General features: G+C 46.2%; 1 protein-coding gene across 1 annotated transcript in view; it reads right to left on the bottom strand.

The window, feature by feature from the left end:
• Positions 1-5,491: 5,491 nt before the first annotated feature.
• Heatr6 (HEAT repeat containing 6) overlaps positions 5,492-20,864 on the bottom strand; it is a 29,887-nt gene continuing 14,514 nt past the window's right edge. Inside the window, exons 11-20 of the mRNA XM_005076932.4 lie at positions 20,698-20,797; positions 18,040-18,392; positions 16,415-16,537; positions 15,897-15,983; positions 12,776-12,910; positions 11,916-12,038; positions 11,232-11,356; positions 9,726-9,822; positions 8,892-9,096; positions 5,492-7,297 (exon numbers count right to left, since the gene is read on the bottom strand). Of these exons, the coding sequence (XP_005076989.1) occupies positions 6,726-7,297; positions 8,892-9,096; positions 9,726-9,822; positions 11,232-11,356; positions 11,916-12,038; positions 12,776-12,910; positions 15,897-15,983; positions 16,415-16,537; positions 18,040-18,392; positions 20,698-20,797 (1,920 nt within the window). The 3' untranslated portion in view covers positions 5,492-6,725. The remainder of the gene's footprint in view (positions 7,298-8,891; positions 9,097-9,725; positions 9,823-11,231; positions 11,357-11,915; positions 12,039-12,775; positions 12,911-15,896; positions 15,984-16,414; positions 16,538-18,039; positions 18,393-20,697; positions 20,798-20,864) is intronic.

Raw genomic sequence — 20,864 nt, 5'->3', positions numbered from 1 at the left:
GTCCAGTCCTCACTGCCCTCATCTGGGAGCGCCTGTTGCCTTGAGCTGCCTTAGCATTCACCTTTGAATCTGCGAAAGCATGCATGCATCTGTCTGGTTTTTTAAGTAGGTTACTCTGCCTATGAGTTGGGGGAAGTGACAAGCGGAGGCGGCCTGTCTGCTGCTTAGGTAAGAGAGAGGCAATCCTGCCAGCTGCCCCAAGTCCCGATGATTTTACCAGAGTGGGGCAGACCTCCCTTGACTGGGAGTTCCACATATTTCAATGCCACAAGGACACCTGCCTGCATTTTCCTGGGCTCAGGTGTGTGTCTGCTATGTGTCACCTCTCTAGCCACGAGTACAAGTGCCAAGTGAGTGTTGCAGGGTAAAGATGACACAGTTCTTGAAGTTCAGGACTAAAGCCCCAACCTGAAGGTACAGGCCAAAATCTACATCCACAGGGCTGGAGTTGCATAGAAGGCTCCCTGGCCTTCCTTCTCCATCAGTCTCTAAGCCTGGAAAGACGATTCCCCCCTCTTGCCAAAGGAGAGATGGTTCAGCAGTTAGGAGCACTGGCTGTTCCTCCAGAGGACCCAGGTTCGATTCCTAGCACTCACATGGCAGCTCACAACTGTCTGTAACTCCAGTTCCAGGAGATCCAATGCCTTTTTCTGGCCTCTGCATGCACTGCACACGTGGTACAGTCACACAGCAGGCAAAACACCCATACACATAAAATAAAGTGTGTGTGTCTGCACACACGTGCACGCGCACACACATGTGTGCATCTTAAGGATGGTTTTGTGGTGAAAGAAGCAGGGAGACAGGGATGACCCAGGAGGCTTCACTCAACTTCACTGGCTTTATTTCAACACTAACCTTTAGAATAGCTTTTATCTCAGGTTCTGAGTATTCAGAAAAGCTGTGTTTGGGTGTCAGATGTGGTAAAAACAAAAATAAAACCCCAAGCTTGTAAAAGGTGTTCTTTGTATGTCAAATTCCTTCATATCTGGGTTTACACATGTGTGGTAGCAGAGCTGTGTAGGAAGACAGTACTAAATGAAGGAAAGTCTGAGATCTGAATTCCATTCCTGCTGTCCCCTTGGTGAGCCTGGTCATGGGGGCCGCCATTTCCCCTCTGAGGCCTCAATGTTCATTGGTACAAGGGGATTTTGATACCTTTCCAATTTACTCAGCAGACTCGTGCCAGAACCTGTTAGTGCCTGGCTGGGCTGGCCATGCAAGAAAGGCCACGAGACATGAAGCGACTTATACCCAGCAGGGAGACGACAGATGAATAAACCACTAGGGTAGTAAAGGGTGCTCTTAAAGATGGGGACTGGGGGTAGCGGGGAGAGAAAGTTTTCCCCTCAGTCAGGAAGGGCGACTTTGCAAGCCAATACTGACTGTCCAGTGACAACTACCTCAGTGGATGCCCCCAAGCAGAAACGCTCTGGGAAGGTAAGGATGTGACCTGGAGCAAGGGGCGTTCCAAAAGGATGACTTGAATACTAGACCAGTGGTACAGGGACCATCAGTGAGGTGCTTAGAAACTCGGTTACCTTTCTACCTCAGATCAATGAATGGAACGATCCACCTACTGAAGAGTTGTAGAGCTGGGTGTGCAGCCTGTGACCCCAGTACTGGGGAGGCTATGGCAAGAGGGTCCTGAACTTAAGACCAACCAGTGCACATGGTGACAACCTATCTCAAAACCAGAAACAACCCCCACCCCCCCCAAAAAAAACCAGCAGTTAAGAGCACTTGCTGTTCTTGCAGGGGCCCTGGGTTTGGTTCCCGGCACCCACATCGGATGACTCCCCCTGCCTGTAATTTTAATATCAGGGGATCCAGCACTCTCTTATGGCCTCTTCAGGTGTCTGCACGCATGCACATGCGCACACACACTCTAAACAGGCAAATAAATGTTTTTAAATGATAGTTAAAAAACAAACAAAACAACACTACCAACAATGCTCCCCACAAACAACAACAAGCTACAGTGATGTGCAAACCACTCCGAGGTTGGAGAACAGCATTCCACTGTAAGAATCTGGTTAAATGATTGTGTATCAGAGTAGTGGACTGTGGGCCAATTTTAGAAGAATCAGCAATGCTCACTTCCTGGTAAGCAAAACATCCAACTGCAGATACTATATTGTGAGGCCCCAGTTGTGGGCCTTAGTTTTCTGCAGAGTGTACAAGATCACATGCACACACAGGTTTGAACTACCAGTCTTGGTGACATTTTGTTTATGATGTAACAAATAAAGATTGCCTGAAGATCAGAGTGCAAAGCTAGCCACACCAGTTAGCCACAGAGGCCAGGCAGTGGTGGCACACACTTTTGATCCCAGAACTTGGGAGACAGAGGCAAATGGATCTCTGTTAGTTCAAGGCCACCCTGAGCTACAGGAAATTGATCCGGTCTAAAAGAAACGGAGCTCACGCAAAGGAGATCTCAGCACTTGGGATCCCACACCTTTAATACCAGCACTAGAGAGGAATAGAATAAGACGGGAGGAGATCGGAGCTCAGTGCAGTCTGAGTGAGTCTGAGGAGCAGTGCGGTTGAGATCAGTCTGAGGTCTGGTGGATGCCCCTTTGGTCTGAGAATTGGTAGAGGTGAGGACTCTCTAGTGGCTGGCTGCTTTGCTTCTCCCATCTTAAGCTTGAACCCCGATATCGGTCTCTGGGTTTTATTATTCATGCTACAATGAGTCCATATATAGCGCAGAATCACATATGCACACACACCCTCAAAAAAGCCTGTAATGGAATGCATCAAAACAGCAGTAGAGATGGCCTCAGCATGGTAATGTCATTTTTACCTACAACCTTCTGATTCTGTCTTTTCCACAACGAAGATTTGTTACTTTTGAAATGTGGGAGGCAATGGGTGCTATTTAGAGATTAAGCTATAAGGTAATATAAAAATAATGCCCGCACTTTCTTACAAGGAAGTGAAGACCAGCACTGGGGAACAGAGCCCATGAAGACCGGGAGCGCACTCAGCTGAGCTGTCTGCCTTCCCCTAAGGCTCCTTCACAGGGTGAACGAGGCTAGAACTAACTGTTTTGTTTCTTTCTCGCTTTAGGATTTTTTTAATCTTATTAATGAAATTCCTATTATTTATTTATTTATACACAGGGTCTCAGTATATAGACCTGGCTGGCCTGGAACTTGTTATGGAGACCAGACTGGCCTTGAATTCAGAGATCTGCCTACCTATGCCTTCTGAGTACTGGGGTTAGAAGCATGAGCCACAGACCCAGCCTGATAGTGTTATTAACTCAGGTTTACTGTATTGTCATCTTAGAACACACTGATTTTCGAGAACAAAGACTACAACAGCCGGGGTTTCGTAAATCCTCCAGAAGATATTGCAACAGACCAACTTGAGACCCGTCATTGTTGCATGTTCTGAAGTCTTAGATTTGGCTGGAAGTAGATACAGCTAATTAAAAAACAAAACAAAACAAAAAACTCCCAAAGGCAACATCATGAGCACTGAACTCAGAATCTGTGGACTGTCATAAGTTATTGAAGTTTTTCCAGGTAATTTTAATGTGTCCCAGGTGATTTTAATGCAAAGTTCGGCTGCACTACTGTTTCTAAGAGCAACTTGATACCCACCCCCCATTCCATCCCACGCTCAAGCCCGCTCTAAATGACTTTGTGTTCTCTGTCTCCCTCTGTTGGCCATTACTCCAAACTGCAGGCGTTCAACTGTGCTGGTTATATATTCCAGTAAATATTTGCTACGTGTCCTTTTTTTGGGGGGGGGCGGTTCGAGACAGGATTTCCCTATGTAGGCCTGACTGTCTGTCCTGGAACTCTCTTTGTGTACCAGGCTGGCCCTTAACTCAGAGATCTGCCTGCTTCTGACTCCTGAGTATTGGAATTAAAGGAGTTCGCCACTACAGCCTGGCTCTATTTGTACTTAAAGAAAAAAAAAGTTTGCTAAATGGATAAAAAATAAGAGGAAAAAGAACCAGAGTCGAAAATCTTAAGTAATAAAAATACGTACAAATTATATCCTTTCCTATAACGAGGTTGTCTAAATTTTAAAATACGTTAGCATTGAGCATTTAAGAGTCTGGGGGAGTATTCCTAAAATAAAAAGCAGCCAGTAAGTGTCAAGTATAATTAAGCATAAGTTATTCTCCCTCTGTTGGATGCCAGCGATTCCTTTTCAGTCAATTGTTTTAATGTATTCCAAGTGTACTTAGTCCAATTTTGCCTGATACAGTGTTGCATATGGTACTTAGTGGTGAGGGGTGGTGGTGAATACAGGTCTTGGGGCTAGAGAGATGGATTAGTGGTTAATAGCAGTTGTTGCTCTTGCAGAGGACTCAGATTTAGTTCCTAGCCTCCATAAGGCAGCTCACAACCTCTTGTAATTTCTGTTGGGGGAGTCTGTTGCCCTCTTCTGGCTACTGCTGGTACTGCACATTCTGTACACAGGCATATAAGCAGGTAAAACACCCACACATATACAAAACAAAACCAGGGCGGGAGGGGGGGAGTGTGTGATCTAGTTTTTTTTTTTTCTTGTATTAGGTAGTGTTGTTTAGAGTCAAAGAATGTATGTCATAAAACCATACTAGAATGGGTTATGCAGAAGGGACTAGGTGGTCAGTGGCCACCTTCACAGCAGACAGGCTGACAATGGTCCAACAGCTTACTCCATGCAGCTGAAGGTCACAGCGGTCCCAGTCTGGGGCTGAAGGCCTGGAAGGTTCCTGGAGTGCTCAGTCTTGAGTCCATGCTGGGAGGCTGGAGAAGCTGGAGTCTGAAACCAGTAAGGAGTGGCAGGAGCCAGGAGGGAGTTGGGGAAGAACAAGGAGGAGAGGGGATGGTGGGAGGGGGAGGGAGAAGAGGAGGAGGGGACAGACTCGCTCTCTAAGCAGGCAGGCAGGTGAGCAGTACCAATTTCCCCTCAGCTCTCTGAACGGGGTTCTCCTGGAAGGTGCTGCTCTCTCTGTGGGAGGGGCCTGGGTTAATTCTCCCTGGACCTCCCTACAGACTTGCTCCAAGTGGCAAGGTGACAGGATTACCCTTGTCATCTGTGGCACTGGGGATCAACCCCAGGGCCTCACACAGAGTAGGTAAGCTCTGAGCTACATCGGAGTCTATAGAGTTTAGTGCCCTCTGAATCCACCACCATTCTGTTGTTTCTGTATTACAGCAAGTCCTACTGATGCAGCCTGTGTGGGCTTTGGGTTGTGCCCACCGCCCCTGTGCCCACCGCGTGACGTGTCCACTGCCCCTGTAACACCGTGTGCTGTACCCACCGCCCCTGTAACACCGTGTGCCGTACCCACCGCTCCCGTACCAGGTGACCTGGGAAAAGCACTTCCTTGTGCCACAGGTCCAGGATGCCTAAGTGAGAATCTTTTCCCTGAAGACAGAAGTGGGGACCCAGACACCTGAAATACCTAGAGGTGCTTCTACATTTCCCCCTTTAGGTGAACACTGACATTCATTCCACAAACCCAAGAACCAAAGGGTTTACAAAGAAACGTGAAACTTTATTCAAGATAAGGCAAGAATAGAAGATAATCAAACGAACCCATTAGAGCCTGTTTCACAAATATTTTCACCAAGCAACACATGGGCGAAAGCTCAACCACCCGGGAATCACTCTTATAGAAATATGTTAAAGAGGCCGTTGCTGAGAATGCATGGAGGAGAAGTACCAACGATGGGAAGAGTCATGCAGGGTCAGGGCAGGTCCAGCTGGACCCCCAGATCCCTCCGCAGCAATCCATTTCAGAGCCACCTCTGCAGGAATGCAAGGTCGCAGGATGCTCCATGTGGGCACTGCCTGAGAAGGTGGCCCCTTTAGAGAGGCTAGTCCTCTACCAACGGAGCATGAAGACTTAGGGAGTGTGAGTGCTCTGTTCCCCAATCACTGTCTAATGGCAGTTTCTGAACCACCATGGGGGGGGGAGGGAAAGAGGGGGCAGAGGGAGAGAAAAGCAACTTAGGGGCAAAGGAAAAACTGTATCCATGCTCTTAAGTATGTATTCAGCAAGAAATTAACAAATGCTTGACCTTAATAAACACAATTTAAAAAAATATTTGAAACCATCAAACTATACAAATAACCTTCTTTGAAGATACAAATTAAAAGGTGGCTGGTCAAACAGTCACACTTAGTGTACAGGAACACGTTATTCTGAAGGTCATTTGTGAACTGAGACAAAAGTCGGTGCTCTGGCTCAGGCTCCTAGACCGCGGGGGAGGTGGAAGGAGCCTTGGGGTGCATGTAGATGCTGGGTGAACAGCTGCTACTCATCAAGGGCACTCTTGCAGTTCTCAGCTGCTGCAGCTGTGCTGCAGACACTGCATGGATGCCTGCTCTGCTTATTGCTACTTTTTTTGCTGCTGTTGTTTTGAATCCATTTATTAAAACTAGTCTTGAAAATACAATTCTAATAGATTCTAATCTCTAAGTCTATCTTCTTTCTCTCTGAGACTAAACACTTCAAGACTTCCAGTTGTCTGGGCCCACACTGCATGCACCCTGATTCCTCACGACTTGGTTGTCGGGGTTAGAATGGCCAGTAATGGAACCACTCTCCAAAGTGGCTGAGCCCTTTGAGAGAGAGCTAAGTAACCAGTAACCCATTCTAAGTAAACGCTGATAGGATGCGCCTGCCCTAGACTTACACTCCATGTACAAACACACAAGCTCGGCCTCGGATTCCGATTAAGACAGCTGAAGGGAGGGTGGAAAAGTCACTGATCTGAGGCGCCAAGGAGTGCCACTTGTCCTCCTGCGGAGTCACAATGAATAGCCAGGGTGTCTTCTAAGAAGCCCACGATGACCCTTTTGGCTGTGTCTCCAGGCAGCGCCTGTACACTGTGTATGTGCGTCAGGGCCACCCTGACCATCTGGTCCCTTTCCTGTGGGGTGTGGACTGCTCCAGGGTCATCTGCCTCTACTCCTGATTTTAAGAACTGTAGGACATAGAACTGGACCATGTTCCCACTCTGCTCAAGAGAGTCTTGTATGCAGGGGAGGTCGGAGGCACTGGCGAGGCTCAAGAGGTGGACCAGCGCCTGGCAGATGTGTGTCCTTAGGCTGGCACAGTACTTGAATTCCAGGAAGTCTGTGGTGTCCTCACTCTTCTGCAAGGCAGTGACCAACGCATTCCAGATCTGAGCGAACTGTTCTAGAGACCCGTACTGTGCTCTCCCGCCTGGGATGGAAAGGGCTGCGGCAGATCTGATGCGCACTTTGAAGTTCTTACACGACATCACAACCGATGTCAGGGCCTTGTAGGCCTGGGAGGTCCACGGGGCTGAGCCTAGGAAGAATTCAGTCACTGAGATCAGTGAAGGCTTACAGATAGCAGGGTGAGCAGGGGACGGGTGGAGGAGGCAAGCATTTTGTGTTTTCTCCACTCTCATCATAAACCTATGTGGGGGTTTGAGTAAGAATGGCGTCATCAGCTCACATGCTTAGTTATCAGGGAGTGGCACTGTTTGACAAGGATTAGGAGGTGTGGCCTTGCTGGACAAAGTGTCACTTGGAATAGGCTTTGAAGTTTCAAAAGCCCACGTCAGGCTCAGCCTCTGTCTGTGGAGCAGGATGTAGCTCTCAGCTACTACTCCAGCTCCATGAGTGTCACCATGACGACAATGGACTAAACTTCTGAAACTGTAAGCAAGCCCCAGTTACATGCTTGTCTTTCTAAGAGCTGCTTCTGCCATGGTGTCTCTTCACAGCAATAGAACGGACACTAAGACTCCTCACAAGAGCAGGCAGCAAAAGTCAACCTGTGGGATCCCAGAGAAGGGGCTAAGTACTGATCTCTGGCTCCCCTCTTTCCCTAGTCAAGCCTGCAGCATGATCAAAGCCTCTGCTACCCAAATAGGATTTTGTCTGTCCAAAGGGAGAAAGCTTGGTGGGAGACACATGGCTGAAACTGTACCCAACCCACTCCTACAGTGCATGGCTGTGTACCGCACGCAACAGCCCCATTTCTGCTAGCAGAAAGAGTTGCCCTTCTCAGACTTGCCACATTTCATTGTTAAGAAATAAGAGCACTTCTAATGACAAGAATCAGATGCTTGCATGGCCCCCCATTTCTGTGTCACCCCCCCAGCATGTCTCCCACCTCTTCAGAAGTGCTGCTGGTCACCCTGGCTTGAGTGTCACTCCTCAAGACGATGGCAGTTCTCAGGCTGTCCCCTGCTTTATGGCCCCCAGAAAATCAGCTCTTTCCAGCCTGTGAATGCCAGGGCCATTTGCGAGGGCCTCAGATCTCTGTCCACAGTGTTCCTGCTCCATTGTTCCATGTTTCTCAGAGCTCTGCTGCCCCCAGGCAATTTCTCCACCGTCTCCCAGGCCCTGCTCTGCCTGGACACCCAGGAGGTAAGGACACCACGCCAGCCTCCCTCACACGGTATCTGCTCTGCTGGCCCATGTGGTTATCCCCTCCCAGGGACACACCCTTAGCTCTCCAATCCTGTCAGAGGCAGAGATGTAGGGTCACTGCTGCCATTCCTAGAAGAAACTACTAGCCCAAGATGACATGTCAAGCAAGGCTCATGGTATTCAGGAACAGTATGATGGGGACAGAAGTCCCGAGCATCTATTTCTGAACCCAGAATTAGTGAGATATAAAACCGTGCCCTCTGTGCCGGAGGTGATGCTGTGGACTTGGCCAATTTCCTTCTCATCTTGTGCCCTAAGTATTTAATGAGATGGCGTTGTAGAAACGAGCTAATACCCTGTTTTAGTTTGCTTAACATATAAAGTATTTTCTCAGATTATAAAAAAAATCCTTGTAAATATACTTTTAAAATGGCAATAAAACACCCCATCAAACACACACACACACACACAATGACTTGCTTCATCGTTCCACTAAACTTGATTAGTGCTAAACATCTTACCAAGTGGAAGAGCAGGGTTTTTAAAAACATTTCCCATCGCATAGCAAGCATTCCATCGGACTTTCATGGCAGCCTCGTTTACAACAGTAGAAATCAGAGCCTGGATAGACTCCTCAATGATTTTAGCAAACCTGGGTCTTTCTATGTGAGTGGGTTGGAGAAAATGAAGCAAATTCCCAAGGGCCCGGACTGCATTGCTTTTAACCTAGAATAAAACATAAAAGGCCTCAGGGTTATTTTTCCAGAGATGTTTCAGAAAGTAGAAATTCCACTTAAAAAAAGACCCTCCATGTCTTAAAGTAAGAGAATCAATGAGACATGAACCCCTAGGAACTATGCATGCTCAGCTGACCCAATGCCCGAGCCCATGCTTTTCTTTTTTTTAAAGATTTATTTATTCATTACATATACACCAGACTGAATTGTAGATGGTTGTCAGCCACCATGTGGTTGCTGGGAATTGAACTCATGACCTCTGGAAGAGCAGTCAGCGCTCATAACCTCTGAGCCATCTCTCCAGCCCCGAGCCCATGCAAGTTCTTTATCTTTCTTACTTTTCAATTCCGTTTAAGGGTTTATTCCTCTTTCTTTCTGTTTAAATAACAGACAAGCATGAATACAGCATGCAGTATGACAATGGGGGAATGTTGTGGGAGCTGAGGCAGCAGAACCAACTATAGAGTATGGAGGGGGCAGTACTCCTCTCCGAGTGCCTGTGAGCACGGGATGCTTTATCCTCTCCGAGTGCCTGTGAGCACGGGATGCTTTATGGCTGCCAGCCCCCCCCCCCTCCGAGCAGCGCCGCAAGTGTGCCCCTCACCATCTTGTGTGTACCTTGTCTTTGTCCGTGGAGGCTTGTATCGCAGACTGCAACATTTTCAAGAGCAGGAGCCCAGAGAACTCATCCTGAAAACTTGGGTCTGGCGTGTCCCTGTCCCACCCAAGGCCAAGGCACACGGTGGGGTAAAAAGAAAACACCACTTAAATGTGTGCACACAAAGATACCGTCACCAAGTATGCGAGGGTAAAAACTTCAGGAAAGAAGTTTGACAGATCTTTTCAGATTATACCAAGAACTTACACATCTTTGTGTTTGTCTTTGAGACAGGGCCTTACTGTAGAGCTTAGGCTGGCCTGGAACTTGGTATGGGACTTAGGTTGACTTCAAATTTGTGATTCTCCTGCTTCAGCCTCCTGAGTGCTGAGATTACAGGCACATGCCACCACACCTAAGTTTCAACCTGGCAGTTCTCCATTTAAGAATGTAACCACAGGGGCTACCTCAAGATTTCACTTCTGGAAGTATTCACTGCATATAGACGCCATTTAAGAAAAGGATGGATAAGGATGCAACCCGTGTGGGCTGTGTAACATGTGTTTATTAATCATCCAGTGTAGTCGGGCAGTGGTGGTGTATACCCTTAATCCCAGCACTCGAGAGGCAGAGGCAGGTGGATCTCTGTGACAGGCTCCAAAGCTACAGAGAAACCCTGTCATGAAAAACAAAAACAAAAAAAACCCAAAAACCAACAACCAACCAACTAACCAAACAAAAAATCATCCTGTTATGGGAAGGAGGCAGGTTTTCTATTACATACCCATTTGAACTGTTGCAATTCTTTTGACCTGTGACTATCTTCCTTTAAAAAATATAAACTGTTTTCTCCAATGGGACGTCACTGGGTGTATCAACTACACTCCAGGACAGCTCCATGCTCAGGAGTAAATGGTGACACAAAAAGGACTCCAAGGGGTTTTTGTGAGTAAATTTTGTCTTATTGGTTTCTTGGTTTTTGAGAGCAAGGTAGCGAGGGTGGGGGTAGAAGGGGGAAATAGAGAGAGAGAGAGAGAGAGAGAGAGAGAGAGAGAGAGAGAGAGAGAGAGAGAGAGAGAGAGAGAGAGAGAGAGCAAGCAAACATGAAGTTGGGTGGTACAGATGTGAGGGAGATCTGGGAGGAGTTAGATTAGGGGAAAACACGATTAAAATACATTGTATGTAAAAATGTTTAATAGATAAACAAACAAAAATCCCTCTGTATCCTAAGAGCAGGGCAGTTGTTACTAAGGTTTTGCATTTCTGCTAAGATATTTTCTACAATGCAGGTGTAAGTTTACATTAGCACATGGTATTTTTGAATTTGTATACTGTTATAGAATAATATGTATTTGAATACATAGTAAGAACCTACTAGGTTTATTGCTTAAATATTAAAATGAAGTAGTAAACCTGTCTGTATAATATGGGGAGTTCTTGCTAATTCTTTCATAGTAAGTAGGAAAGACACTTTTTAGGAGTTCCAGAACAGATGCCCCCCAGGGAAAGCAAGCTGAATCACTTACATGTTGGCGATTAGAGTGTCTGTTAGGTTGCCCAGGGACCAGGCTGCTTTGGCACGCACGTTTAGTGACTTATCTTGAAGTGACATCAATATGGCATTTGCTGTGTCTGCAACAAATATGACGTCCTGTACAACAAACCAGGCTACATTACTCAGGGAGCTCACACTGCTGCCTCGGAACTTCAGTTTCCTGTCACAGAAAGCTATAAGTCTTGATGATAATTTTGATTTAGAGATCAAAATTCATCTATGGAATCGACATGAGCCTAAGACAGTTACCATTTCGTTCTGTGCTTGGATTGATTTCCACTCCAAGCACTCTTTGAAACACACACCCTTCTTAGAGATGGAAGTCGCACATAAGAATAAAGGAAAACTTCACTGCCCTCTTAGAAAAATGGACATTAGCTTTCTCACTCATTACTGCCACAAGGTAACATCCTCTTTTTCATATTTGGTTAACCATTCACTAATTAAATGTTGGCTGCACACTACAGTCCCAGGCAGTGTGTCAAATAATTAACACATGAAGCACGGGTACTGCACATTGTAATAGCAGTTAAGAAAATCTGATTACATAGCAGGTTAATTTCCTTCACTGTCAACGCCGAAGCTATAAGCCCACAAGTTCACTAGTGGTAAAGGCTCCCGGGAAACAGAGGGGGCAATTCAGGCTTACTCTCACCTGTCTGAGGCAGGGGAAAAGCACATAGACGCCAAGGGCCCTGGAGGTCGCAGCTTTCACTAAATGGTTCTTGTTGTCGTTCAAGCCGAGCAACATTGTGATGCACAGGATCTGCTTGTCATTCTGCAGCGAGAAGGTCCACAGGAGAAGTGAGATGGGATCACTGTGCGCCAGAGTCTTCCACAAGCAACTGACCACTGTGACCTCAGCCCACTAAGGGGCAGGAGTCTGGACACCGGGGCAGTATGTGAGGCATGATTTTGGGCAAGGCACACACGGCATGTCATCACGTTGCCACTTTCAACTATATATCAAGATCATTCTTATCTTTGTTTATTAGGGCCACTCCTTTATAAAAGCTAATTTACATGGCTAAGGACAGCTCAAAAGCCACTGAGGAATAAAGAACAGGAGCAGAATGAACATGCTTGTGTACTCCAAATCAGACATGAAATCCTCACCCAAAGCGATGGGATTAGGAGGCAACAGGTTAAGCGAATAGCCAAGTATTTTCATACACGTGACTCCTCTGTTAAGTGGATAATACAAAGCTTTAAAGAAATTCAAGGAGTCAAGCAGTGGGGGCAGAATGGCTCGTTTGTGGACCCAAGCCTTTCAACTCAGGACGCAGTATTTCTGAAGTCTGTCTTCAGAGCTGTGCCACTCACTCCCATTCCTGCCTTCCAAGGCCCAGGAAGCAAGGCTTTCCTGGGGAAGCAGACACCACTGCTCACTGCAAACTCAACAGAAACAGTTCCTTTTTTCTAGAGAAGAGGTTGTAAGATTTCAAAACAAAGAGTCACACTGGAGCCCTGCTGCCCAGGACGTGGTCCAAGAGTTAGGACATGTGGCTAGGTTACCGGCAGACTGCTGAAGGCCTCTGGCAAGATGGAGGACAGGGCGTCACAGGCGCTCGCCTGGAGAGTTGGGTGCTCTGAACTCTGCAGGGCTCGGGGCAAAGGACCGTTTAACATCGCAGTCCAGAACATCACCACCTGGAACGGAGGCACAGTTAGAACCACAGCACAATACCCACAGTGGAACCTGTAGAAGCCATGCCCATCAGATGTAGCCTTGGAGATGAGACGTTTTGTTGAAGTAGTAGCTTTTTGTAAGTGTTTTCACTGGTCATCTTTCACAGTGATGGAAACAACTTCTGAAATAACTAGCCAGACCCAGTAGGACATACAGTGTAATAGAGGTGACAGAAACAGTGATGGTGACGATGATATGACAGTGGTGGTGGTGACAAATGATGATGATGGTGATGACACTGGTGGTAACAACAGCAGAAGCAGCTGTTTTTTGGAGGCTTTACCATAGGCCAGGCATTACTTTAAGTGACTGTCATAATCAACCCATTTTACTCCTCAGTACAACTAAACCAAGTCTACTCCACTACCACAATTTCTACAAAGAAAACAGAGGCACAAAATACATTATAATATCCGGGTCACTGAGAACCTGGATGCACCACCATCCTGCTGGGCTCTTTCAATGTGACCCTATATTTGGGCATGGGAGGCTATGCACACCAGTCACCAGGATCAAAGACAGCTGGGGTGGTTTCTGTCCCCTCCTGTCTGTAGCACTGCCTGGTGACTTAATCTTGAAGTCTATAATAAGACGTGACACTGTGTGCTGAGTTCCAGCACTAGGGCAAGCTAGCTCTTAACGTGAGAAGCAGGCTCTGCTGTAGGCACTTTGAAGGATCATCTTATAAACCCAGTCTGAACTCTCCTTACTTAGAATGCGTGAACAGGATGGCTACACCCTCCTGGGTAGCCCAGTCACTCTCCCCTCCAAATATTTACACATGTGGAGTCCCAGCACACTTTGAATGGGGCTGATCTGTGTAACTAGTAGGATACTGTGAAGGTGACAGCGTGAAACTCTGGAAGCTAGGTCACAAAACATCTACCTTCCAGCTTCCCTTTCTCTCAGATCTTGATGTGGGGAAGATGGATGCCGTGTTTGCAGGATACCCAAGGGCCCCGTTGAGACATTCTCCAGGGAGAAAATGAGTGTCTTTTGCCAACACCAGCATAACTTCTAGGTATATGGGTGAGCCACCTGGAAGGTCCTGTAACCCCAGGCAAGGCCACAACTGATGGCATCCCTGGTGGCATCTTGTCTCATGAGAGACCCCTACTAAGTTGACATGGCCCAGCCACTCCAGTTCTGACCAGCAGAGACTTCAGAGAACAAATGTTCACTGTCTGAAGATGCTATGTGCTTAGGGTTATTTTTTTGCTCAATTAATGACAGGCAATACAAAAATCTGTCTTTTCTCTAGGTGAGGCAATATTGAAATTGTAAGCAGTTGAGAGGCTTGCCCAGATGGCCCAGCGGTTTAGAGCACTGGTGGCTTTTCCAGAGGTCTTAAGCTCAATTTCCAGCAATCACATAGTGGCCCACAACCATCAGTAATGAGATCTAAAAGCCCTCTTCTGGCCTGCAGGCATGCATGCAGATACAACACTCATACATAAAATAAATCTTTAAAAAATTATTTAAAAAAAAAGAGGCTTGCCCACAGCCACTTGTCTAGCAAGAGGAGAAATCTGGGTTCCCACCCAAGTTCTATCTGATGTTAGTTCACCTCCTTGCAAGTGGTTCCACGAAAGCTTGAGCTGCAGCCTTGGAAAGGAGTTTGGGAATTTAACTGCAAAGATGATGGGCATGTAAACAGTAAAGAGAAGGCAGGATGAAGAGGTCCAAAGATGATGGGCATGTAAACAGTAAAGAGAAGGCAGGGTGAAGAGGTCCAAAGATGATGGCCATGTAAACAGTAAAGAGAAGGCAGGGTGAAGAGGTCCAAAGATGATGGGCATGTAAACAGTAAAGAGAAGGCAGGATGAAGAGGTCCAAAGATGATGGGCATGTAAACAGTAAAGAGAAGGCAGGGTGAAGAGGTCCAAAGATGATGGGCATGTAAACAGTAAAGAGAAGGCAGGGTGAAGAGGTCCAAAGGAGAAAGCTTCATCAACGCTGAGTTCATTTGGCTTTTGGCACCAAGTAGGGCCATTTTGGTGGAGTTAGATGTCTCATCCAGAGAAGTGGCACAGTGTAGGGGTTACAGAAACAGCCTGATCATAGTTGCTTTTGTTTGTTTTTTTTTCAAGACAGGGTTTCCCTGTGAACCTTTGGACCTTATCCTGAAACTCACTTTGTAGACCAGGCTGGCTTTGAACTCACAGAGATTTGCTTTTCTCTGCTTCCAGAGTGCTGGGATTAAAGGCATGTGCCACCACTGCCCAGCAGATTTTTTTAACTATATATATATGTGCAAAGGACACAGGGCAAACTTGTGTGTTGTCTTTAGGAACACTGTCCACCTCCTTTGACACAGTTTCTTATTGGCTTGAAGTGTCCCAGTTAGGCTAGACTGGCCAGTGAGCCCCAGGGATCCTCCTGCCCCTGCCTCTCAGCGGGGATGAGCATCCGACACCATGCCCAGCATCTTTTTTGACGTGGGTCCTGGGGATTGAACAAGCACTTTACCAGTGAGTTCTCTCTGTGTGTGTCTCTCTTTTGGTTTTTTGAGACATGGTTTCTCTGTGCAGCTTTGGAGCCTGTCCTGGAACTTACTCTGTAGATCAGGCTGGGCTCAAACTCACAAAGATCTGCCTGACTCCCTAGTGCTGGGGTTAAAGGTGTGCGCCACCACCACCCAGCTTGTTCTGAGTTTTATTTATTGTTATTACTAGTGTGCACATAAATGACACATGTGGGCACATCTGTCACAGTGCACACGGGGATATCAGAGGAAAACTTTGTGGAGTTGGTTCTTTTTGTGGGTTCCAGTGATCACACTAGGGCTGTCTGGTTTGCATCTTTGGGAGGCGCCATTTTGTTAGTACATCATGGTTTTTGACACTGGAAGAAATGATATTATCTGCTCCACTTTATTAATGAGCCTCAAATGAAAAGCACACTAGAGCACTTGGGAGAGAACACTGGGAATGGAGGCGAGCTTACCACATGGATGGGCACTCTCTGCTTGGGAACCGTGTTGGAATCTGGCTTGTACTGCTGTATCAAGCCTGTGCCCAGTTCTTCTAGAAGCTGCCGAGATACAAGAAATGAGCTGTCAGAGCAGAGCAATAGCACCGTGGAGATCACAAATAACATGCCTTCCGTATGGAGATGCCTCAAGTCAACAGGAAAAGCGGTTTCTCTACTTTCCTTTCCTTTTTTTTTTTTTTTTTTTGAGACAGGTTCTCATTATGTATCCCTGGCCCCTGGCTGGCCTCAAATTTAGAGATCCACCTGCCTCTGCCTCCCTCACACGGGGGCTAAAGGTGTGTACACAACTTAAGAAAAGTAATTTCTAATTGATTTTTCTCTTCTCAGCAACTATGACAGAGGTATTCTTTGAAGGAGTAAAACCAGCACCTATGCTGTTAGCCGACCCTGCACAGGAGAGGAGCATGTTCCCTCCTCCCCTGAAACCCAAGAAACCACAGAAGAAAACAAGTCACTCATAATGTAATTACCTTCACGCTGTGGAGCTGAATGGACGGGTTGGCTTCACCCATGCACTTACAGATAACCTCGCCAAGCTCCATCAAGTACAGCTGAGCCATTGAGAAATAGCCCCTTGCCAGGTGAGCTAAAACCTACACAGAGAACGGGCGATTAGCTCACCTGAAAGCAGGTAAGGCAGCACAATCCAGAAGTGTTTCGACATTTTGGCAGCCATTCTTCACACCTAACAAGGACCTTAAGTCTAGCACTGGAGAAGGGAGAAGCAGCCATAATGTAGCTGCTGCTGGCTTTAGTTCCATGATGCTTTGCTGGTTTGTGGCACCTTACTCAAACCTCAGGGCAATCCTTTGATGTACATTTCTATGGAATGTATAGATGAGAGGACCAAGGCTGAGCCAGCAGAACTAAGCTGTGACGGCTGCTCTTCACTGTCACCTTGACACATCTGGAGTTAACTAAAACCCAAGTGGCTGGACACACCTGTGAGGGATTTTTTTCTTCATTAAATCATTTGAAGTGGGGAAAGCCACTCTTAATCCAGATCTTTGGAGGTGGGAGGATCCACCTTTAATCCAGGCCACTCCTTCGGCTGGCAGCCTGTGTAAAGGACAGGGAGGAGGGGCTTCTGCTCTCTGCCAGCTTGCTCCCACTCTCATTAGCACGTCCATTCCTTCACTGGCCTCACAGCCCACTCCTTTGGGATTCTGGTGTATGCTGAAGATCAGCTGAGACATCCAGCCTCATGGACTGAACAACTACTAAAATCTTGGACCTTCTGTTGGTAGACAGCCATTGTGGGGCTAGCTGGACCACAGCTTCTAAGCCATTCTAATAAATCCCATATATATATATGAAATTGATATATATGTTCATCCTAGTTCTGTTCCTCTCAAGCACTGGTTCTCAACCTTCCTAATGCTGCAACCCTTTAATATTTGCTGTAGTGACACCCCAACCATAAAACGATTTCATTGCTACCATAACTGTAATTTTGCTACTGTTATGAATTGTAATGTAAATATCTGATATTTGACCCCCCAAAAGGGTCACAACCCACAGGTTGAGAAACTCTGCTCTAGAGACCCCTGACTATGTCTTAGACTACATCTGAGTATTTTCTTTTCTTTCCTTTTCAAAGTATTTATTTGCTTATTTATTTACTTTGTGATGAATTCTTACTATGTAGACCTGGCTGGTCTGGTACTTGCTATGAAAACCAGACTGGCCTTGAACTCCCAGAGATCTGCTTGCCCCTGCTCCTAAGTGTTGGAATTAAATATACAGGCCAACACTTTGAAAGGGCCATTTTCTTTCTTCCAAAGAGCAATCATTTTGTTTCAATAAATGGATACAAGATGGCAACAAAGAACTTATAGAAAATTAACTTTAAGTTGCAGAAGTCAAACTTTATCATTACATCCATCTGTCACACAATACTTGAAGTGGCTACAACATTCTGTAACAAAAGAACAGAAAGGAATACACTCAACAATTTACAAGGACCACCCCTAACAACACAACAAAGCAAAGGTCACACCTAAAGGTGAGGCCACTTGATACACTTGCCCCTTAGTCGCCCTCCTGAGAAGGAATGGGCCCTTCCTTGCAGACAAGAGGACATGGCGCTTCCTACCTGCAAAGCCTCCAGTCGCATGGGGCAAGGTTCATAGGTGCTTCCCAGGGCAGAGCCAGCATCGCTACCTGAGCAGGAATCCTCCTTGGGTAGCACCACAGTGGAGATGCAGAGTCGGATGAGCCAGCAGGGCTCTGCAGACGCCTTTGGCGAGCTGACTGATGCTTCCTCCAAAGAGGGTCCCGCAGGGACTTTGTTCCAGCAGTCAGGAGTGCTGAAGTGAGGAGTTGCTGAATTGCTGCTGAGCCCAGAGGAGCAGGGCTGCTGCAGGAGCAGCTGGACTTCTGGCAAAGGTGCATGAGTGGACACTATAGCTCCTAACAGTGTGAGACTTGACACTCGAACGTTAACATCTGTCCAAAGAAAGTCAGAGCATATCAATAAACCACTGTCATAAGTGCTGTAGTTATCCCTGCTGGCAATTAAGAATGGCTAGATTTTTCTTTAATTAGGTATAATTAAACTCCTAATTTCAGTTCATAAAAAATATGGGACAATATCATAAAGGAAATCAAGAACACTATTCTACAAGACAACTGACTAGGTGTATCCAAATGAGAATGCTAGAAAAAAAAATAAAAATAGGGGGTGATGTTTCTTGATTTAAAAAGATCACAGACCCCAGCTGTGGAGCTGTATACCTGAAATCCTAGCACTTGTGGGCAGGAGAGATGGCTCAGGGTAAGAGCACTTGCTGTTCTTGCAGAAGACTAGAGGTTGGCTCCCAGCACCCACATGGTGCAGCTCACAACTGCCTGTAGCTCCAGTTCCTGGGGATTCTGTGCCCTCTTCTGGCCTCCTAGGTACCCGCATACACACGCACATACTTAGCCACAGTCACAAAAATAACAACGATGCATCTTTACAAACCCAGCACTCTGGAAGCTGAGGTAGGGGGACATTTGAGGCTAGCCTGGGCTCTATAGGGTCATCTCACTTCAAATGAAAACAAATAGAAACATGACAGTGGTACACATAGTAACAAATGTTATTAATTCATGAACTTGAATGATCCCAGGATTTAAAATTAAAAAGCTATTAGAAACAAAAACAAAAAACAGGGTTGGAGAGGTATCTCAGTGATTGAAGCAATTGCCCATAAACATGAGGACTGGGGGTTCAGATCCCCAGAATTCATATAATTGCTAAGTGGGCATGGCAGCCTACATATAATGCCAGTGCTCAGAAGATAAGACATGGGATCCCAGGAGGGAAGTGTCCAGCCAGAGATCCAGGTGCAGCTGAGAAACACTGTTCAAAGAATTGAGCCTTCACACGTGTGTGTCCACATACACAAAAGCCCATATACACATGTACTCACACCACATATAAATAACAAATGAGCAAAAGAAAAAGCTAAAAGGTCTGCAATCGGGTTCAGTTATTTGCAGCCCCAGGACCATTTGTTGAAGAATTACCAGCTGATGATGATCAATGTGGGTGTGCTACTAGGCTCTCTACTCCCTTCTACTGATCTACACAGTCTTCACTATAGTTTTATAGTAGGTTTTGAGGTGTTGACACTCTCAGATCGAACCTGGGGCCTTGTACATTCTAGGCAAGCGCTCCACTGCTGAGCTTCAGGTCTTCTGGCTGACAAACACAAGAAGCTATTGGCCGATGTTAAACATAATGACCTGCCAGGCTTTTGGTTGGGATTACACTAAACTCTGAATCAAGTTTGGAAGAACTGACACTGAACCCTATCCTTGAACAAGGACTCTTCCATTGAATCCATCATTTTCTAGTGTTCACATGAACCTTCTTTAAATTTTGTTAGATTCCCTCCTAAGCATTTTAAGAGTCTGAACATTTTAACAGTGAAAACATTCAAGTACAAAGTCCAACATTTGACAGGGACTGTTGAGATACAACTAAAGGGAAAGATGCAGTTAGACAAGCGGCTGCCTGCACCAGGAGCCTCTCCCTTGTTCTTCTGCCCTCCCTGCGATGAGAGGCCTCAGACAGGACTTATCTTTCTGTGTCCTGATTTACAGACTGCCATAAGGAGTGGGTTGAAGTTGGCCTCTCATGAAAACCTTACAGAATAAGTGCAAGTCTTCCTAGGAAATTGGGATTCTGGATGGGCCACAGCTGTGGGGATGGAAGAAGTGGGGGCAAGCTGTAGATTCTCAGTGTCCCTCCCATAGCATTCCAGAAAACACTGCAACTCTGACTGAAAACTCAGATGTAAAAGGGATCTGAAATCTTACAAACAAACAAAAAGGAACATTCTGAAGACAGGAGCTTATAGCCCACACATATGTGTGGGAAAATCCAAGACACACAAGCAGTAAGTCTTCAGTTAGAGGCGATATGGACCAACTTCAAAGGACTTTATGTGAACCACACAGATCACGTTACGGAAGTCAGGTTTTTGTATTACAGTTTTTCTCCCCAATACGTGATATCACCCCTCCCTCCCTTTCTTCTATCCATCCATCCCTCTTACTCTAAGATGCACTTTGTTCACTGTCTTGAGAGGTTGAAGCGGCATTCAACTCACAGTCAGTTCTCCAGTTCCTTCCCTACCCCCAAATGGCCATCTAGTACCCTTGACAAGCTGACACTAAGCAAAGACCTTAGAGCTGGAGAAATGCTCTCAATACACACTTCTCTGCATTTGATGAGCATAAAGAAGCAGTTCACACTACCAACCTTTGTGGCGGATGTAAGGCTTTATGTGGTTCCAGACTTTGGTCAGCAAGCTGAGTTTCAGGCGGTTGTAGGGGGCATTTGATACTAGGTTTGCAAGGCACTGTCACGGAACAGAAACATATATTCACACATACAAAAAAATAGCTTTGGTATTTATTTTTGTCAGT

Source organism: Mesocricetus auratus, unplaced genomic scaffold (genome assembly GCF_017639785.1).
Source record: "Mesocricetus auratus isolate SY011 unplaced genomic scaffold, BCM_Maur_2.0 Super-Scaffold_100007, whole genome shotgun sequence".
Taxonomy (NCBI): Eukaryota; Metazoa; Chordata; class Mammalia; order Rodentia; family Cricetidae; genus Mesocricetus; species Mesocricetus auratus.
The sequence above is the reverse complement of the archived record's forward strand: the minus strand, read 5'-3'. Positions and strand labels throughout refer to the sequence as shown.